General features: G+C 42.5%; 2 protein-coding genes across 3 annotated transcripts in view; one reads left to right on the top strand and one right to left on the bottom strand.

Annotated features, from left to right (window-relative positions):
- The window catches only part of Plpp1 (phospholipid phosphatase 1), a 57451-nt gene extending 46205 nt beyond the window's left edge, over positions 1-11246 (top strand). The window contains exons 3-6 of one of the 2 annotated variants that reach the window (XM_057789539.1): positions 1873-2153; positions 4953-5010; positions 9879-10055; positions 10811-11246. In XM_057789539.1, coding sequence (XP_057645522.1) covers positions 1873-2153; positions 4953-5010; positions 9879-10055; positions 10811-10933 — 639 coding nt within the window. In that variant the 3' untranslated portion in view covers positions 10934-11246. The remainder of the gene's footprint in view (positions 1-1872; positions 2154-4952; positions 5011-9878; positions 10056-10810) is intronic. The other variant, XM_057789540.1, reaches the window with a different exon arrangement.
- The window catches only part of Mtrex (Mtr4 exosome RNA helicase), a 66724-nt gene continuing 64023 nt past the window's right edge, over positions 11132-13832 (bottom strand). Inside the window, exons 26-27 of the mRNA XM_057789538.1 lie at positions 12396-12500; positions 11132-11383 (exon numbers count right to left, since the gene is read on the bottom strand). Of these exons, the coding sequence (XP_057645521.1) occupies positions 11331-11383; positions 12396-12500 (158 nt within the window). The 3' untranslated portion in view covers positions 11132-11330. The remainder of the gene's footprint in view (positions 11384-12395; positions 12501-13832) is intronic.

Here is a 13832-nt window from a genome sequence, read left to right as displayed (position 1 = left end):
TTAAGAACAAGGTATAATGGAGCAAAGGTCAGGACAAAGTATCAAAATGAGTTGAAGAATGACTGTCCTGTGCAGATCAAATACAGAAAGCTAGATTTAGAACTTCTCCTGGCTGTTTCTGGTAAAGAGGAGAGCATGTAAGTTTAAGAAACGGTGCCTGCTGACGAAGCATGTGTCAACATTAGAGCCTGGGAGCCACCCCAGTACAAGCGTCAGCTCATGCTACTTGCAGAGAGATGCTCTGAACACCAGAGCTGGTTTGCTTCTGTCAGTGGCAGGAGGGGGTGGAGTGCCTGCAGCTGGTCCTGAGTGTGAGTAGGAAGCCACCTGTGCACCTGGTCTGGAACATAACTGAGCTTGTGGAAACAGCTGACAGCTGGGGTGTGGAGGGCCTCACTGCTAAACTGTGGTTGATCAATACACTTGTGTTTCCCACCACCAAAGATCAACTCCATAATGTGCTAGAGAAATCCGTTCACACTAGCAGCCCTTAATGACTCAAAGAGACAATAGTCTTTAAATCAGGGCCACTGAACATTGGTAAGGATGACCTGAGCACAGCAGTGCAGGTGCAATGACCCCAGAAGTCCAGTTTCCTTCTCCTATGAGCGAGTCTCAGAAGAAGGGTTTTATGCATTCATTGACAGCTAGACTATTTTTGTGAAGTATAATGTGTTGAAGGGTTTTGACTTTCACCCCGGACAGTACCTTCCATTAAAGTTTATTGACACTGGGCTCCTGTGCCAAATTTAGCTTTCTGCTGAAAAGGTAAGAAACCAGCTAGCTTTACAGAATTCATAGTCTAATTGGCAAGACTCTGACTCAGGGATCCTAGGATCTGTCAGATGAGGGAAGAATTACTGGCAACGGATTTTTGAGATTCCACTAAGAGGCAGCCATTATTTATTTCACCTATGGCAATGCTGGCTCCACAGACAACCCTTCCCTGTAAGACTGCTTATGTAAGTTTAAGATGAGGTAGAGAAGCAAGCAGGTGTCTCGAGGGAAGCTTGGTTACACAGCTCTCCACCTCCCTTCCACCCACAGGTTAGCACGCTTTCTGCTCCCTAAGTGTTTGTGTAGATAGTAGGCCCCCAGAATGTGTCCTCTCGTCTTATGTAAGCAGCAAATTGCTAGTGTTTATAACAAAGCAGTCAGAATCTGGGTTGCTCAGGGCAGTGGTGGTGAACCCGTGAGGTTGTTCTGCCGTACGCTCGCTACACTGGTGTGCTCACCACCCAGACTGACACTGTAGCAGTCCACAGATGCTCATGGGAAGACTTTAACTCCATTTTATAAAGTGGTGATGAATAAGGGAGGAATCATCTGAAATCACCCCGGGAAGGAGAAGTCCAAGTATTTGTTTGGTCTCTTGGTAGGACTTTTTCAAGGAGTCTGGTTTTCTCTGAGTCTTCCAGAAGACATAACTTGGAGACCATGGGACTGAATTACTCTTTTTAGTATGATGGATGTCTTTGACTCAAAGGAATGTTGAGAAAAAAAATGTAGACCGGTAGATTTTAAACATGGTTATATGAAGATGTTCACTGGGGAGTTTGTATTTGAGTGAGCCACAGCTGTCTATGGGGATCTCTCACTGTAGCTGTGGAGCTCAGTTTATTTGAATACAGGAAAAGAAGCAGGGCTGTTCCTTCATGTAGACTGCACACTACTTTTGGCTCAGCCGTGGCCTTGGCAGTGGTGTCTACAGTCAGCCTGGGGTTGTGGTTACTTTAGAATCAGACGTCTTAAACTGACTTTTTAAAGGGGGATTAGAACAAACATCATTTGCAATTTAGCACTTGCTTTTCTGTTTGCTTGTTTAAAGGGCCCGCTTGTTGTTTTATCATCCTCTATTCCTTTTTTTTACAGATGATTGCTGGAGAAAGTCTGTCTATTCACTTTAACGCCTTGCAATCAAATTCCTTTGTTGGCAATCACTATATAGCCACTATTTACAAAGCCATCGGAGCCTTTTTGTTTGGAGCTGCAGCTAGCCAGTCCCTGACTGACATTGCCAAGTATTCTATAGGCAGACTGCGTCCACACTTCTTGGCTGTTTGTGACCCTGACTGGTCAAAAATCAACTGCAGTGATGGTTATATTGAGAACTACATATGTCGAGGGAATGCAGAAAAAGTCAGAGAAGGCAGGTAAGTGTGTGGTCTCTGACACTTGTGTTACTTTGATATTATCCATTGGCTGCAAGGCTTTGATGACTTGGAAGAGGAGCTGACTGCCACTTTGATAAGAGAAGCTAGGGCGAGCAGAGGAGTGAAATCGTGAACTCCAAAGGAATGGGTCAGTAACTTTTTCTTAAGATACTGGTTCAGGGGCTGGAGAGATGGCTCAGAGGCCAAACTTTCTTCACTTAGTCTTGAAGAGTCACTGCACGATGAAAATGTCGTAGTGTGTACTCAGTACACGCACCCAGCCTAAACATGTCACACAGTGACGTAGATTTAGATTCAGTAGAGTTGGCTTTCCTTCTTGGTCATGTGGCTGGCTGGTAGCTGTGGCTAACCACTAGGAGATCTGTACTCCGTATTGTAGATTGGAAAGATCAGAAAAGTAGTTTTACTCAATGAGTGTTACTTTCACATTGTGGTGAAGTGAAACAGAGTTGTAACTTAGAGTCTGTATGCACTAACTGAGCAGCCCTTTAAATAGCTTTACTGTCTGTAATCCCTACACATGAGATCTGTCCACCCTAAATCAAGGTTTTGAAGAGTTCCATCGCATTAGGTTTTCACCTGAACTCATGGCAGCCCTTGGGTCAACTTTCTGTCCTTACAGTTTCATATTTTCTAGGATGTCACATGTGAGATCACTCGATGAGGACCCCGATATATCTGCCTTCTCTTTTTAACATGTTTTCATGATTTGTCCATGTTCTTCTGGGAGGTTATTACAGATTGCTGATCCAGTCAACTAAAGGTTGACTGACATTTAGGTTGTTTCAATTTGGGGTTATGAAAAATAAAGCTTCAGCTGGGCATAGTGGCGCACACCTTTAATCCCAGCTCTTGGGAAGTAGAAGCAGGTAGATCTCTGAGTTGAGGCCAGCCTGGTTTACATAGTGGATGCCAGGCCAAGCCAGCCAGGACTACACAGTGAGACCCTGTCTCAAAAAATGAAATAAATAAAATGCTATAAACAATGTCTGCATGTACTATGCCTGTTGTTTTACTTGAATGAATACTCGGGAGTGTGCACTGTTACAGCCCCAGGAGGCCAGCCACCAAGGGTCACAGTGGGCGTAGCATTTTGCATTCTTCCCAGGAATGTGTGAGAGTCCTGGTTGTCATTTATTGGTCTTTCTTGTTTGGGCCATCCTACAGGTTTTCTGTATCTCAGTGGTTTTCGTTTGCATTTTGTCCCTAAGTTGCTGGGTAACTTTCTGTGGCTATTGTCCTTTCAGCCTGTCATCTGGGAAATCTCTACTCAGCTCTTGTTCTTGTTTTTAAAAAAACAACAAAAAAAAGTGGGTCCCTTGCTCTCCTGCATTGTGAGTCACTTGTGCTAATAAATGTCATTTTGGAGACACTTTCATGTTTTGACATTTTTTTCTCCAAATCTTGTTTTCGTTTTTCCTGATATTCCTTGAAGTATAGAAGCATCAACTTTTAAGAGCTTATTTGTGTGTACGCACGGGGAGCTCAGAGGTCGGCGTTGTGTGTCTGTCAGTTATGCCTCACCTTATGTTTGAGCCAGCGTCTCTGGAGTGTGCTGCGCTGATTCCATGAGCCTGACTTGTAGCGAGTCCCTGTGAGCCTCTGGGTTACAGGGCTCAGGTCCTCACGGTCCAGCGGCAAGCACTGTTCGGTGTGAGCCATCTCCCTGAAGTTTCCATGAAACCCTGTGTTACATCTGATTTCCTAGTTTGTGGTTTGGGGATCCTAATGATCTATACCCTCCTGTGCTTTATAAATCCATGTTTTTAAGCTTAGCTCTTACAGGAGGTCCAGCATTTGAATTTATTTTTGTGTATAAGGAAAATATTTTCCAATTTTTTCCAACAGACTATGCAGTTTCCAGAATTACTGACAAGTCCATCTTCGAGGGGAGCAGGTTGACATAGGACTTCTCTGTATAGCTGTCCTGAAACTCACTCTGTAGACCAAACTGGCCTCAAACTCAGAGATCTGCCTGTCTTTGCTTCGCAAGTGCTGGAATTAAAGGTGTACAACACCACTGCCCAAAATAGTGATAGCTAAATCACTATTTTCAATTTTACTAGGACTTTTGTTGAAATGTGGGTCTGTTGCTGAGTGCTGTCTGTTCCATTTATCCATGTTCCATCCATCCTCTCTCTGCCAGTGTTATACTGCAGCCTTATAGTAGGTCTTAAAACAAGGTCCCTTTATTCTTCATTTTAAAGCTTTCCTTGTCCATGGTAGGTCTTCGTGTCTCGTTTGCTAGAATTTTCATTGAGTTTGCTTCAAATCTATATTTGGGGTGGTTTGTAATTTTTTTTAAACGTATTTTTTATTTTCTGAGTTTCAGTGTTTTACCTACATGTATGTATGTGCACCAGCTTGTACCTGGTGCAGACGCCAGAGGAGGGTGTCAGATCACTTGGAACTGGATTTACAGACAGTTGAGATTTCATCTGGGTGCTGGGAATCGAACCTGGGTCATCTGAGAGAGCAGCAAGTGCTCTTAACTGCTGAGCCATCTCTCCAGCCCCCACAGCTTTTAATATTTAACACCGGGTCTCCAAACTCACAAGGATGGCGTTGTTCCATTTAGTGAGGTTTTTAGTTGCCAGTGATTATTTCCTTTCCCATCTTTTTCCACTTGCGACCTCCGGAGCCAAGGAGGCTGCCAATTAAGAACAGTCTAGGACTGGGGAGTGGCTAAGCAGGCACAAGCACCAAACAGAACAGAGAACAAAGGGAGGGAAGCCTGTTCCAGGAAATAAAATTGACGTCTCTCTTCTTTTCTCCCAGGCTGTCCTTCTACTCCGGCCACTCTTCCTTCTCCATGTACTGCATGCTGTTCACAGCGGTAAGTGCTTCAGGTGGGGGCAGCTGCTGCACACAGGTGTTTTCCTTCCCATGTGGCATGTAGCAAGAGTACACATGCAGGAAGCCTGCTCCTGCCGTATGCTGACACTTTCAGGGTACAAAGCTTCTGTACTGTTTGGGCAGGGCACTGGGCTGGACGCCCAGCAGCTTCATGATTTTCCTGCTACACTGTCCTATGAGAAGTCTGATGAATGTAAGTGAAGGCAGTGTGGCCACTGTTGGAGCAGGCATGTCATCTTTCCAGTTTCTGAAGTGTTTCCCAGAGACTTTGCATACTTGCACACTTGCCATATTCCAAGTTGGCACGGAGGAGTTAGAAAAGATGAACATGCACACAGCTCACTAAACCAGAGATGATGAGTACATAAGACAGGGAGTTAGTACACATTCTAGAAATCTTTGCAGTGTGTGTGTGTGTGTGTGTATTGATTACACTATATAAAATGTGTGCACCACCACTGCCCCACTATATATTTTTGGTTTTTTGAGACATGGTTTGTATAGTCTGGGCTCTCCAAGAACTAGTTCTGTAGATCAGGTTGGCCTCAAACTCAGTTTTTATATAACATTTTTTTTGTACTTATGGCACTCTGTTGCTTTTCCAGCATTTGGAGGGAAATCTTTACCCCCACAGATAAACTAGAAATTTTTTTTTAAAGCTTGTATTGTGTTTAATTAGTGTTTATGTGTGTGCTGTGGAGGCCAGAGGACAGCTGAAGTGTTCTTTCCCCATGTGGGTCACTGGGATTGAGCTCAGGTCAGTCTTGGTGGCAAGTGTCTTTACCTGCTGAGCCATCTTGATGGTCCTGTGTCAGTTTTCTTCCTAAGTTAATTTTTATATAGTTGTAATGAATGCAAGTTTGCAGATTCCTGTTTTTTTCCCTTAATATGACTATGTACTAAATATAGCATGAATATTTAAAGATAAAAAATCCATTATATGGCTGCGATAGTCACAAAGGTCTATAATATAGCACTTGTGAGTGCTGGGCCAGCTTTAGCTATGTAAGGCAATCTCTGATGTGAATGTTGAGTATATCCATAAAGTTAATTTGGTGTCAGAATTTATAATCAACTTTAAATTTTTTATTTGAAAAAACTGTAAAAAAATGCAAATGTTATAACATTCAAGTCCACAACCTGAAGCTAGCTTTCTCTTACAACTCAGGAACTTTGAAGAGACTCAAATCTTTCTGTAGCTATGCCATGAGGGTGACTCATTTCAGGGTAGAGACAGCACACAGCACTGACATCCTCTATTTATTAGGAAAAAAATAGCACTTGTTCCAAAGGAACTAAATAGGTTTTGTTTTCTAACTAGGATTCTGAGGAAGGCTGGGCTGGCCAGAGCCTGGTCTACCCACCTGTAGGACTTTGTCCAGAGCACAAGGCTGTAGGCTGCCATGACGAGCTTTGGAAGTGTTCAGCCAGACCTGAGTGTTGGTGTCTCTGTCCTTGAAAGAGACCTACGATTCTGCTTCAGTTGCTATCAATGACTTGTATTTTACACTTTAGGAAAACAACTCTTTCTTGTAATTTCCATGTAGGGAAGGTGTGGAATGACTGCTCCTCTAGAAGGAAGAGGCCTTGGAAGGGCTGCGGTCTGTGAGCTTTGCGATCTCTTGACAATCAAGGGCACTATTACCTGAAACCTTGGAAGTCACACAGATGGAATTATCCTAAAGAGGGACTTAGTGGAAGGAGGCTAAGCTTGTCCTGTAGGATAACTTGAGGATCTCTTCACAACTATAATGTGGTACCTGAGCCATTGTGAACCGTTTAGATGTAAGCATTTGACAGGAGTCTGGGGAAGTTAGTGAAGTGCCTGCCTGCAAGGATGACGACCTTAGTTCCAGCTGGGTGTGCTGACATGCGTCTGTAATGGTAGTGCTGGGGAGGCAGAGAGGAAAGAGAATCTCTGAAGATGACTGACTGGCCAGCAGTCTAGTGAATTTGTGAGCTCCAGGTTCAGTGAGAACCCTGACTCAAACACTGAGGCTCAAAGATGGCTAGCAGTTATCGACTGTTCTTCCAGAGGACCAGGGTTTAATTCCCAGCACCTACATGGTGGCTCAAATTCCAGTCCCAGGAGACCCATTCAGACCTCCAGGGGCACCGAGCATGCAGATATGGATGCAGGCAAAACACACATACACAAAACACACATACACAAAACACAAGTGGGAAGAAATAGAGGAAGACACCCAACATAGACTTCTGGCCTCAATATGGCACATACATGTACCCAAATTCTTAAACTCACATGTGTGCACTTAACATGTAAACACACACACACACACAAAGAGAAAACAGGTAGATAGGTGTGTCATAAATCAAAGCATTTCTGGAGAAACACAATCACTTATGGTTTCACTGACTTGACACAGTAGAAACATTTACTTGATTGGCATGTAGGCTTAGCTTTGACTTCTGCCCTGAACAAACAGTGTCTCCTAGCTTTCCTATTTATATACAACACAACCTCCCCTCTCTCACATTCCTGAGGTGATGACTCATGTTGTTTCTCTGGGCATCTTGGCATTATAGGTCAGTCTCAGGTTTGGGTGGAGATACAGTCATTTAAAGTCTGAAGATTCCTGACAATTACAAATTAACTTCTAGTTAAAAATTTTTCCTAAAGCCCGTCCTTTGACTATTGTGCCCTGGCAGGCAGCCCAGATCTGAGCTCAGTACCAGGGAGGCAGCACCAGTACCAGAGCTGGAGGGGCCCCAGGCAGGTCTGCTTTGCACTTACTGTGACTCCCCTTGAATCTGGTTGGCTGCCAAAAAAAAAAAAATCACACATTTGTGTGATTGTCACAGTAGCCATGAGAGAGGACAATGAGGAATGTATCAGGCTTTTCATGGATCCATCTTATGGAGGTTTATTTACATTTCTCCTAGTATAGATGGCTGCCTGTTATAACCTATATTCCCTCACATAGCTCCTGCCTTGAAATCTCTAGTCATTGAGCACTGACCCTGTACCACTTAGCATTGTGCTTCTTAAAGATGTTTTCAGACTATGGAGGAGAAGGTGATAAATTCATGGCTCAAAGACGGAGCTCCACGAATGGCAGAGAAGCCTGAACTAATTATGCCTGTTTTATACTTTTCTCTTGACCAGACTCATTCTCAAATGTAGGTGAAACAATTTAGCTTGTTGGGCAAGTATTTGTGTTGATAGTGTTGTTCAGGGCTTGGGGATTTGGGTAAAAGGTAAAACAGATATTTAAACTTTAAAATCTATTTTTTCCATTCTAAAAAACAGCTCTCCCTGTTTTATGGTGTCAGACCTAGTCCCCACTACATACACATATTAGTCAGGTACCACTAAGCTACACATCCTTAGGCCCAAATAACTGACCCTCTTGGCTGCAGTTTACAGTGGCGAGTGGGGAGACCTGCGAGACAGTAACAATATTAATAAGGTCAGCCATTGGGCAAAACAAGCTGCAGAATGTTTTGCTTGCCAGTTTATTTCCAGGTGAGATGATTTTATCTAATGGAGATTACTATATCATTTAGTGAAAACTAAATATAATTTTAGACTGTAGCCCTGGTTGGGGTGCTGTAATCTATACTCAGGGAGCTTTCACAAACAGAGTCAGGTTCCAGTGAGGACCCTCCTCTTGGCTGCACACTACTGACTTCTGCTGTAGCCTTACAGGATGCAAGTGATCCTGGAGCTTTTGAGTCCCACCCAAGAGCACTGGTCCCATTTATGAAGGCTTTGCCTCCATGACCAAAGGCCTGATCACCTCTTTGGGTGTTAGAATCTGAGGGCATGATCTTTGGTAATACAAGCAAGAGGAAAATACCCAAAATGTCTCAAATGTTTAAAAAGCCCAAAGGCCCAGTGTTATACTGTTAGCATGAATTTGGAAGGCCTCTGCACTTTTGCCTGTAGGTGGATTGGGCAGCTTCTTCCACCATCTTCTCTAGGTGTAACTATTGGTTGTTCAAGGCCTCTTCTAAGGAATAAGAAGTTGCCTGTATAATCTGCATTTCTTACAATAACTGCAGAGAGCTTGTCTCCCTCCCTCTTTTTCTCCAACTTGATGGACACTTGGTCTTACAGTAAGCAGGGAGGTTCACCAGGATTTTCTAGAATCTTACCTGAAGAGTGGCTTGATAGGCACAGAAATGCTTTTTTGGATACAAACCCATACCTGACACAAAACCATAGCTGCAGGGCCATTGGCCATGCAGCATTTCTAGAGGATTCTGGTTGGTCACTAAGGCTAAAACTTGGCTGGATTTACTCACTGGTGCTACTTGGCTTGCACTCACTAGAGCAGCAGTTCTCAACTCCTTTGGGGGTCCCCTAAGACCATTAGAAAACATAGTTGCTCTTGTTTGAGGATAGCAGAACTCTTGGGTAAACAGGTTAGCTAAGCAAACAGCCCTTAGATGAGCTAAGCAGGAAACAAGAGAAGTCTTGCCTAGAGCAATGGCAAACTCTTGTCTGAATTCTAGTCTATTCCAAGACTAGGAACAAATGACAGCACTAGACACTACCAGAATTTTAACTCAAACTCAAAGGAAGAACTACCTTGCAATCCTGTCTAGAGTCACATTGAAGCCCTGCTTCACACGTTGAAGGGCATGGAATAGCTAAATAGGCAATAAATTCTTCTAAATACAAGTTCCGGGGCAATATTTGTGGCTGTGTGTGTGTGCACGCGCACACACACTTTAAAGTAGTAACTTAGACAATGCTTGCCTAAAGTTCTATTTCCTATGTAAATATTCTGATGATCTAAATCTCTTCAGAGGTGTGGTGAGACTCAAGTTTTCTGCTGGCTTGTTAAATGAACTGTTCTCCCCTTCCCCCTTTTCTATTAGCTTTATCTTCAAGCCAGGATGAAGGGAGACTGGGCAAGACTCTTACGCCCCACACTGCAGTTTGGTCTTGTTGCTTTATCCATATATGTGGGCCTTTCTCGAATTTCTGATTATAAACACCACTGGAGTGACGTGTTGGTCGGATTCATTCAAGGAGCTGTGGTTGCAATATTAGTTGTAAGTATACAGAACAGTAGCCTGCATGCTGACACTGCTAAAATAAACATTTTGAAAAGTCTGCAGTGAGAAACCTGACAAGGTAGAAAATGTGGCTCAATAATTCTGAGTAAGAATCCTGTTTTTTGTTTGTTTTGGTTTTTTGAGACAGGGTTTCTCTGTGTATCCCAGGCTGTCCTGGAACTTGCTCTGTAGTAGACCAGACTGGTCTTGAACTCACAGAGATCCACCTGCCTCCTGAGTGCTGGAATTAAAGCCTTGTGCCACCTTTACCACCACGCCTGGTAATGACTCCTAATTTTAATAAAATCTTGCAGGATAGGTCAGACGGGTAAAAATTACTTCTTTGTGAAAGCTGTAAACTTCATAGTGCTTTTACTGTCAAAAACATAGTTAAAAAAGTTTTTGTATGAATTGAAAATGAATTCACTTAATGAGTTGCTTTTTTAAGTGTTGGTTAAAGGAAGCTATTTATTAAAAAGCAACTACATTTGGAAGAATTTTCTTCAAAAGATTTTTCTTTTAGCCACTTTTTTCTCCTTTTTTTTTTTTTTTTTTTTTTTTTTGAGACAGTGGCTCACTGTGTGGCCCTGGCTGTCCAGTGCTGGTATTGAAGGCATACACCACTACCACTAGCCTACCAGCCTAGCCAGTTTTATCTTATGTTCTTAATTGCTTCCTGAAATTTTGTATATGATTTTTAGACTTATGTAAATTATTATATACCATTAAATATTCTGCCCTCTTCTATATAGGCTGTGTATGTATCAGATTTCTTCAAGAACAGACATTCTTACAAAGAAAGAAAAGAGGATGACTCACATACGACTCTACATGAAACCACCGCCACCACATACTCAAGCAATCGCCATCCTTGAAAGGTGTGGGGAACTGGCCAGCTTTCTAAAGGAAACCGCTGGAGGCAGAGGCAGGAGGATGCATATTACTTTCTGGCGTATAGGCCATTACAAGACTGCTGCTGTACCTCTTGGATACACCCACTTTACCTGTGTATATAGTTACATTTAACACAATGATTATCTAATAATCCGACTTAAAAATATCAAGCCTTCCACTAAGAACACTGCCCCACCTGTACATTTTTTAATTGAAAGATGCTATGTACAAATGTGTATGTTACATGCCTTCTTAGAATGAGATCCGATTTAAATACAATAAAATGCTTGAACCAACTCTTGAGATGGGAGAACCACATGAACATGTGTAAGCTTTTGTAGTCAACTGTGATCAGACAGGTGGTGATTAATGTTGAATCTATAAGTACAGGCTGGCAGCGAATACAATATCCCTCTTGATTTTGGTGATTCCTAAGGGAAAAGAAAACAATGCTGAAACTTTCAAGACCATAAAAAACTCGTGTACTAGGGTTTTACAGCTCAGTCCTAACTAAACTGGTAGGAAAACAACCCGGAATATAAAAAAAAGCTGTTAGCTTAAGAGACTTCAGAGCCATCTGAAGAACCTCAGGGGCAGTCTTTGCCTTTTTGACTGGCAACTGCATTGAGTGTGCTGTGTGTGTGTGTATGGCTACTTAAGATGTTCCAAGTAGATGATCGCAATCAAGCAGTTATCTTTATATCAGAAGACATGGGGAACTTTTATACTAAAGCAGGAAAAGTATACATATTTTTAAACTGTTTACATTGGCTGCCTCTGTCAACAGTTTAAATACTCAGTATGCAATGTAAGGTGATACAATACGTAAGAAATCACTAGCATGGACTGACTTTCTGGCCTATCTTGTCTTGGCCAACATACATAGATGTTATGATAAAGCCATTTAGAAGTAGCATGCTTCCCAACTCTCCGCCCTCAGTTTACAGTCTGGCCATCCTTCCTGCATGCTCTCCCTACATGCTCCTAGCTACGCTGTAGACTTGGCCATTTCATTTCCCCCATTCCTTACTTGTACTCACTCTGCTCCAAGTAGAGCCTTGTGCTGTTGCTCAAACATTTTGAGCATATATAAAAGGCCTTAAATGTCATCTCTGTGGACACCTCAAGGCTATTTTTTCTACTTTATTCTGGCAGACTTAATGTCCGTTGACTCATTTATCTCCCTCCTATTATAAGCTCCATTAATTGCATTTTTATGTTCACTCTTACAGTTCTTAATGTTGGACACATAGTATTTAATAAATATGTATAAGTGGGAATCTCTGTGCATAAAAAATTCCCAAAAGTGTCCTATATAAACCTTTCAGTTTAGATGACCCTCCATTGACAGACAGTCCAAGATATCTCAAAGTGTTCTTTAAGTTATGCCAAAGGCCTAACTTACATAAATTATCAGAAAAGACTTATAAACTAGATTCTGACCTTCAGCAAATTTGTTCTCCAGCTCCGTGTTTCCAATGGCTTTTGCTGCTTGACACATCTGTCGAAGCAGTTCTTCCAGGCGCCTCATACAACGAATTATGCTGCCTGGACAGAAAAGGAATCAGTGAGTTACTTGTGAATAAACCAGGAAGAGTAAAATACTTGTCAAGATGCAAAGCAGGAGGAGAACATGATTTGGCTGTCTGTTAGAGAAAAGGTTTAATTAACCCTCACCTTTGATTAATGGTAGTAAAAGACATAATCTGAGGATACATTGGTAGAGGTGGGTAAACCAAATGCCTTGGCTTCAAAGAGAGAACAACTTGAGGAAGGTTGCCAGCATGACAGCTTATTGGGCTGCAAGAATCATGAAGTCTCTGTCAGGAAGCAGGTCTATGGAGACAGTGCGCAAGGGCCTAACAGAGCACCATCTCCCGGACCCTGGGGGAACCCTACTTAGAATTCTGGATACCACATGCACTAGCTATGGAGAGAACAGGGTTAGCATGTTTCATCAATGTTTTCTTTACAGAAGTAGCAGAGAGGAAACAAGCCCTTCCCTTTAGATTGCAAGTCCAGGACAAGTATCTATCAAAGCTGAAACTGTAGACAGTGCTACTAGTTAGACTTGTGTAGGAAGAGACCTGACCTTTCTCCAAGTGTGACTAGACATTACAGTGAGATCTGGGGACTTCACTGTAATGTCTGGACTGCATTAGGAGCATCATTTATCTTAAGTGCAAGCTGTATGAAAGGCAACCACACTGATTCCTTGTGACACTGAACAGTTCATTATTATGAAAACTGATAAATGTTAATCACTGCTCAGTATCAAGGATCCTTCTTACTGCTTGCACCCTCCACCTCAGGTTCCAGTATGTCCAAGCAGGACACAATCCTAAGCAGAATGAAAATGGAAGCTAGGTTGGCGGTGCACAGCTTCAGTCCCTCCAGCACTCAAGGAGCTCTATGAATTTGAGGCCAGCCTAGTCTACATAACAAGACCATGTCTCCTAACGGTACTAGAATTCAAACTCCAGGACCTTCCATGAGAGCTCTACTGCTGAGCTGCATCCCTAAGTCCCAATAAATATCATCTAAAATAAAAGAAGACAAGTATAGTCTATTTCTAATATAGTTTTTGTGATGTTACTTGGCTCCTGCTGAGAAAGCGCATTAAATGAGTCAAAGGTGAAAGTTAGTTAACTCTCTGGATTACTCATTGCTGTGGTAAAAGACCCAGCTAAACTAAGGGAGGAAAGATTTATTCTGGCTTATGGCTTAGCAGTCCACCATGGAGAAGTCATACTAGGTGTGGTAGAGGGAGCATGTAATATGTCATGACTTTGGTTCTGGGAACATGACTACAGCACCATGGGAATGAAGAAGACAAATACTGAAGAAACAAACAGAATAGTTGAGCACTATGCTCTCTGA

Source organism: Chionomys nivalis, chromosome 15 (assembly GCF_950005125.1).
Source record: "Chionomys nivalis chromosome 15, mChiNiv1.1, whole genome shotgun sequence".
Classification (NCBI taxonomy): Eukaryota; Metazoa; Chordata; class Mammalia; order Rodentia; family Cricetidae; genus Chionomys; species Chionomys nivalis.
This window is presented reverse-complemented; position numbering and strand designations above follow the sequence as displayed.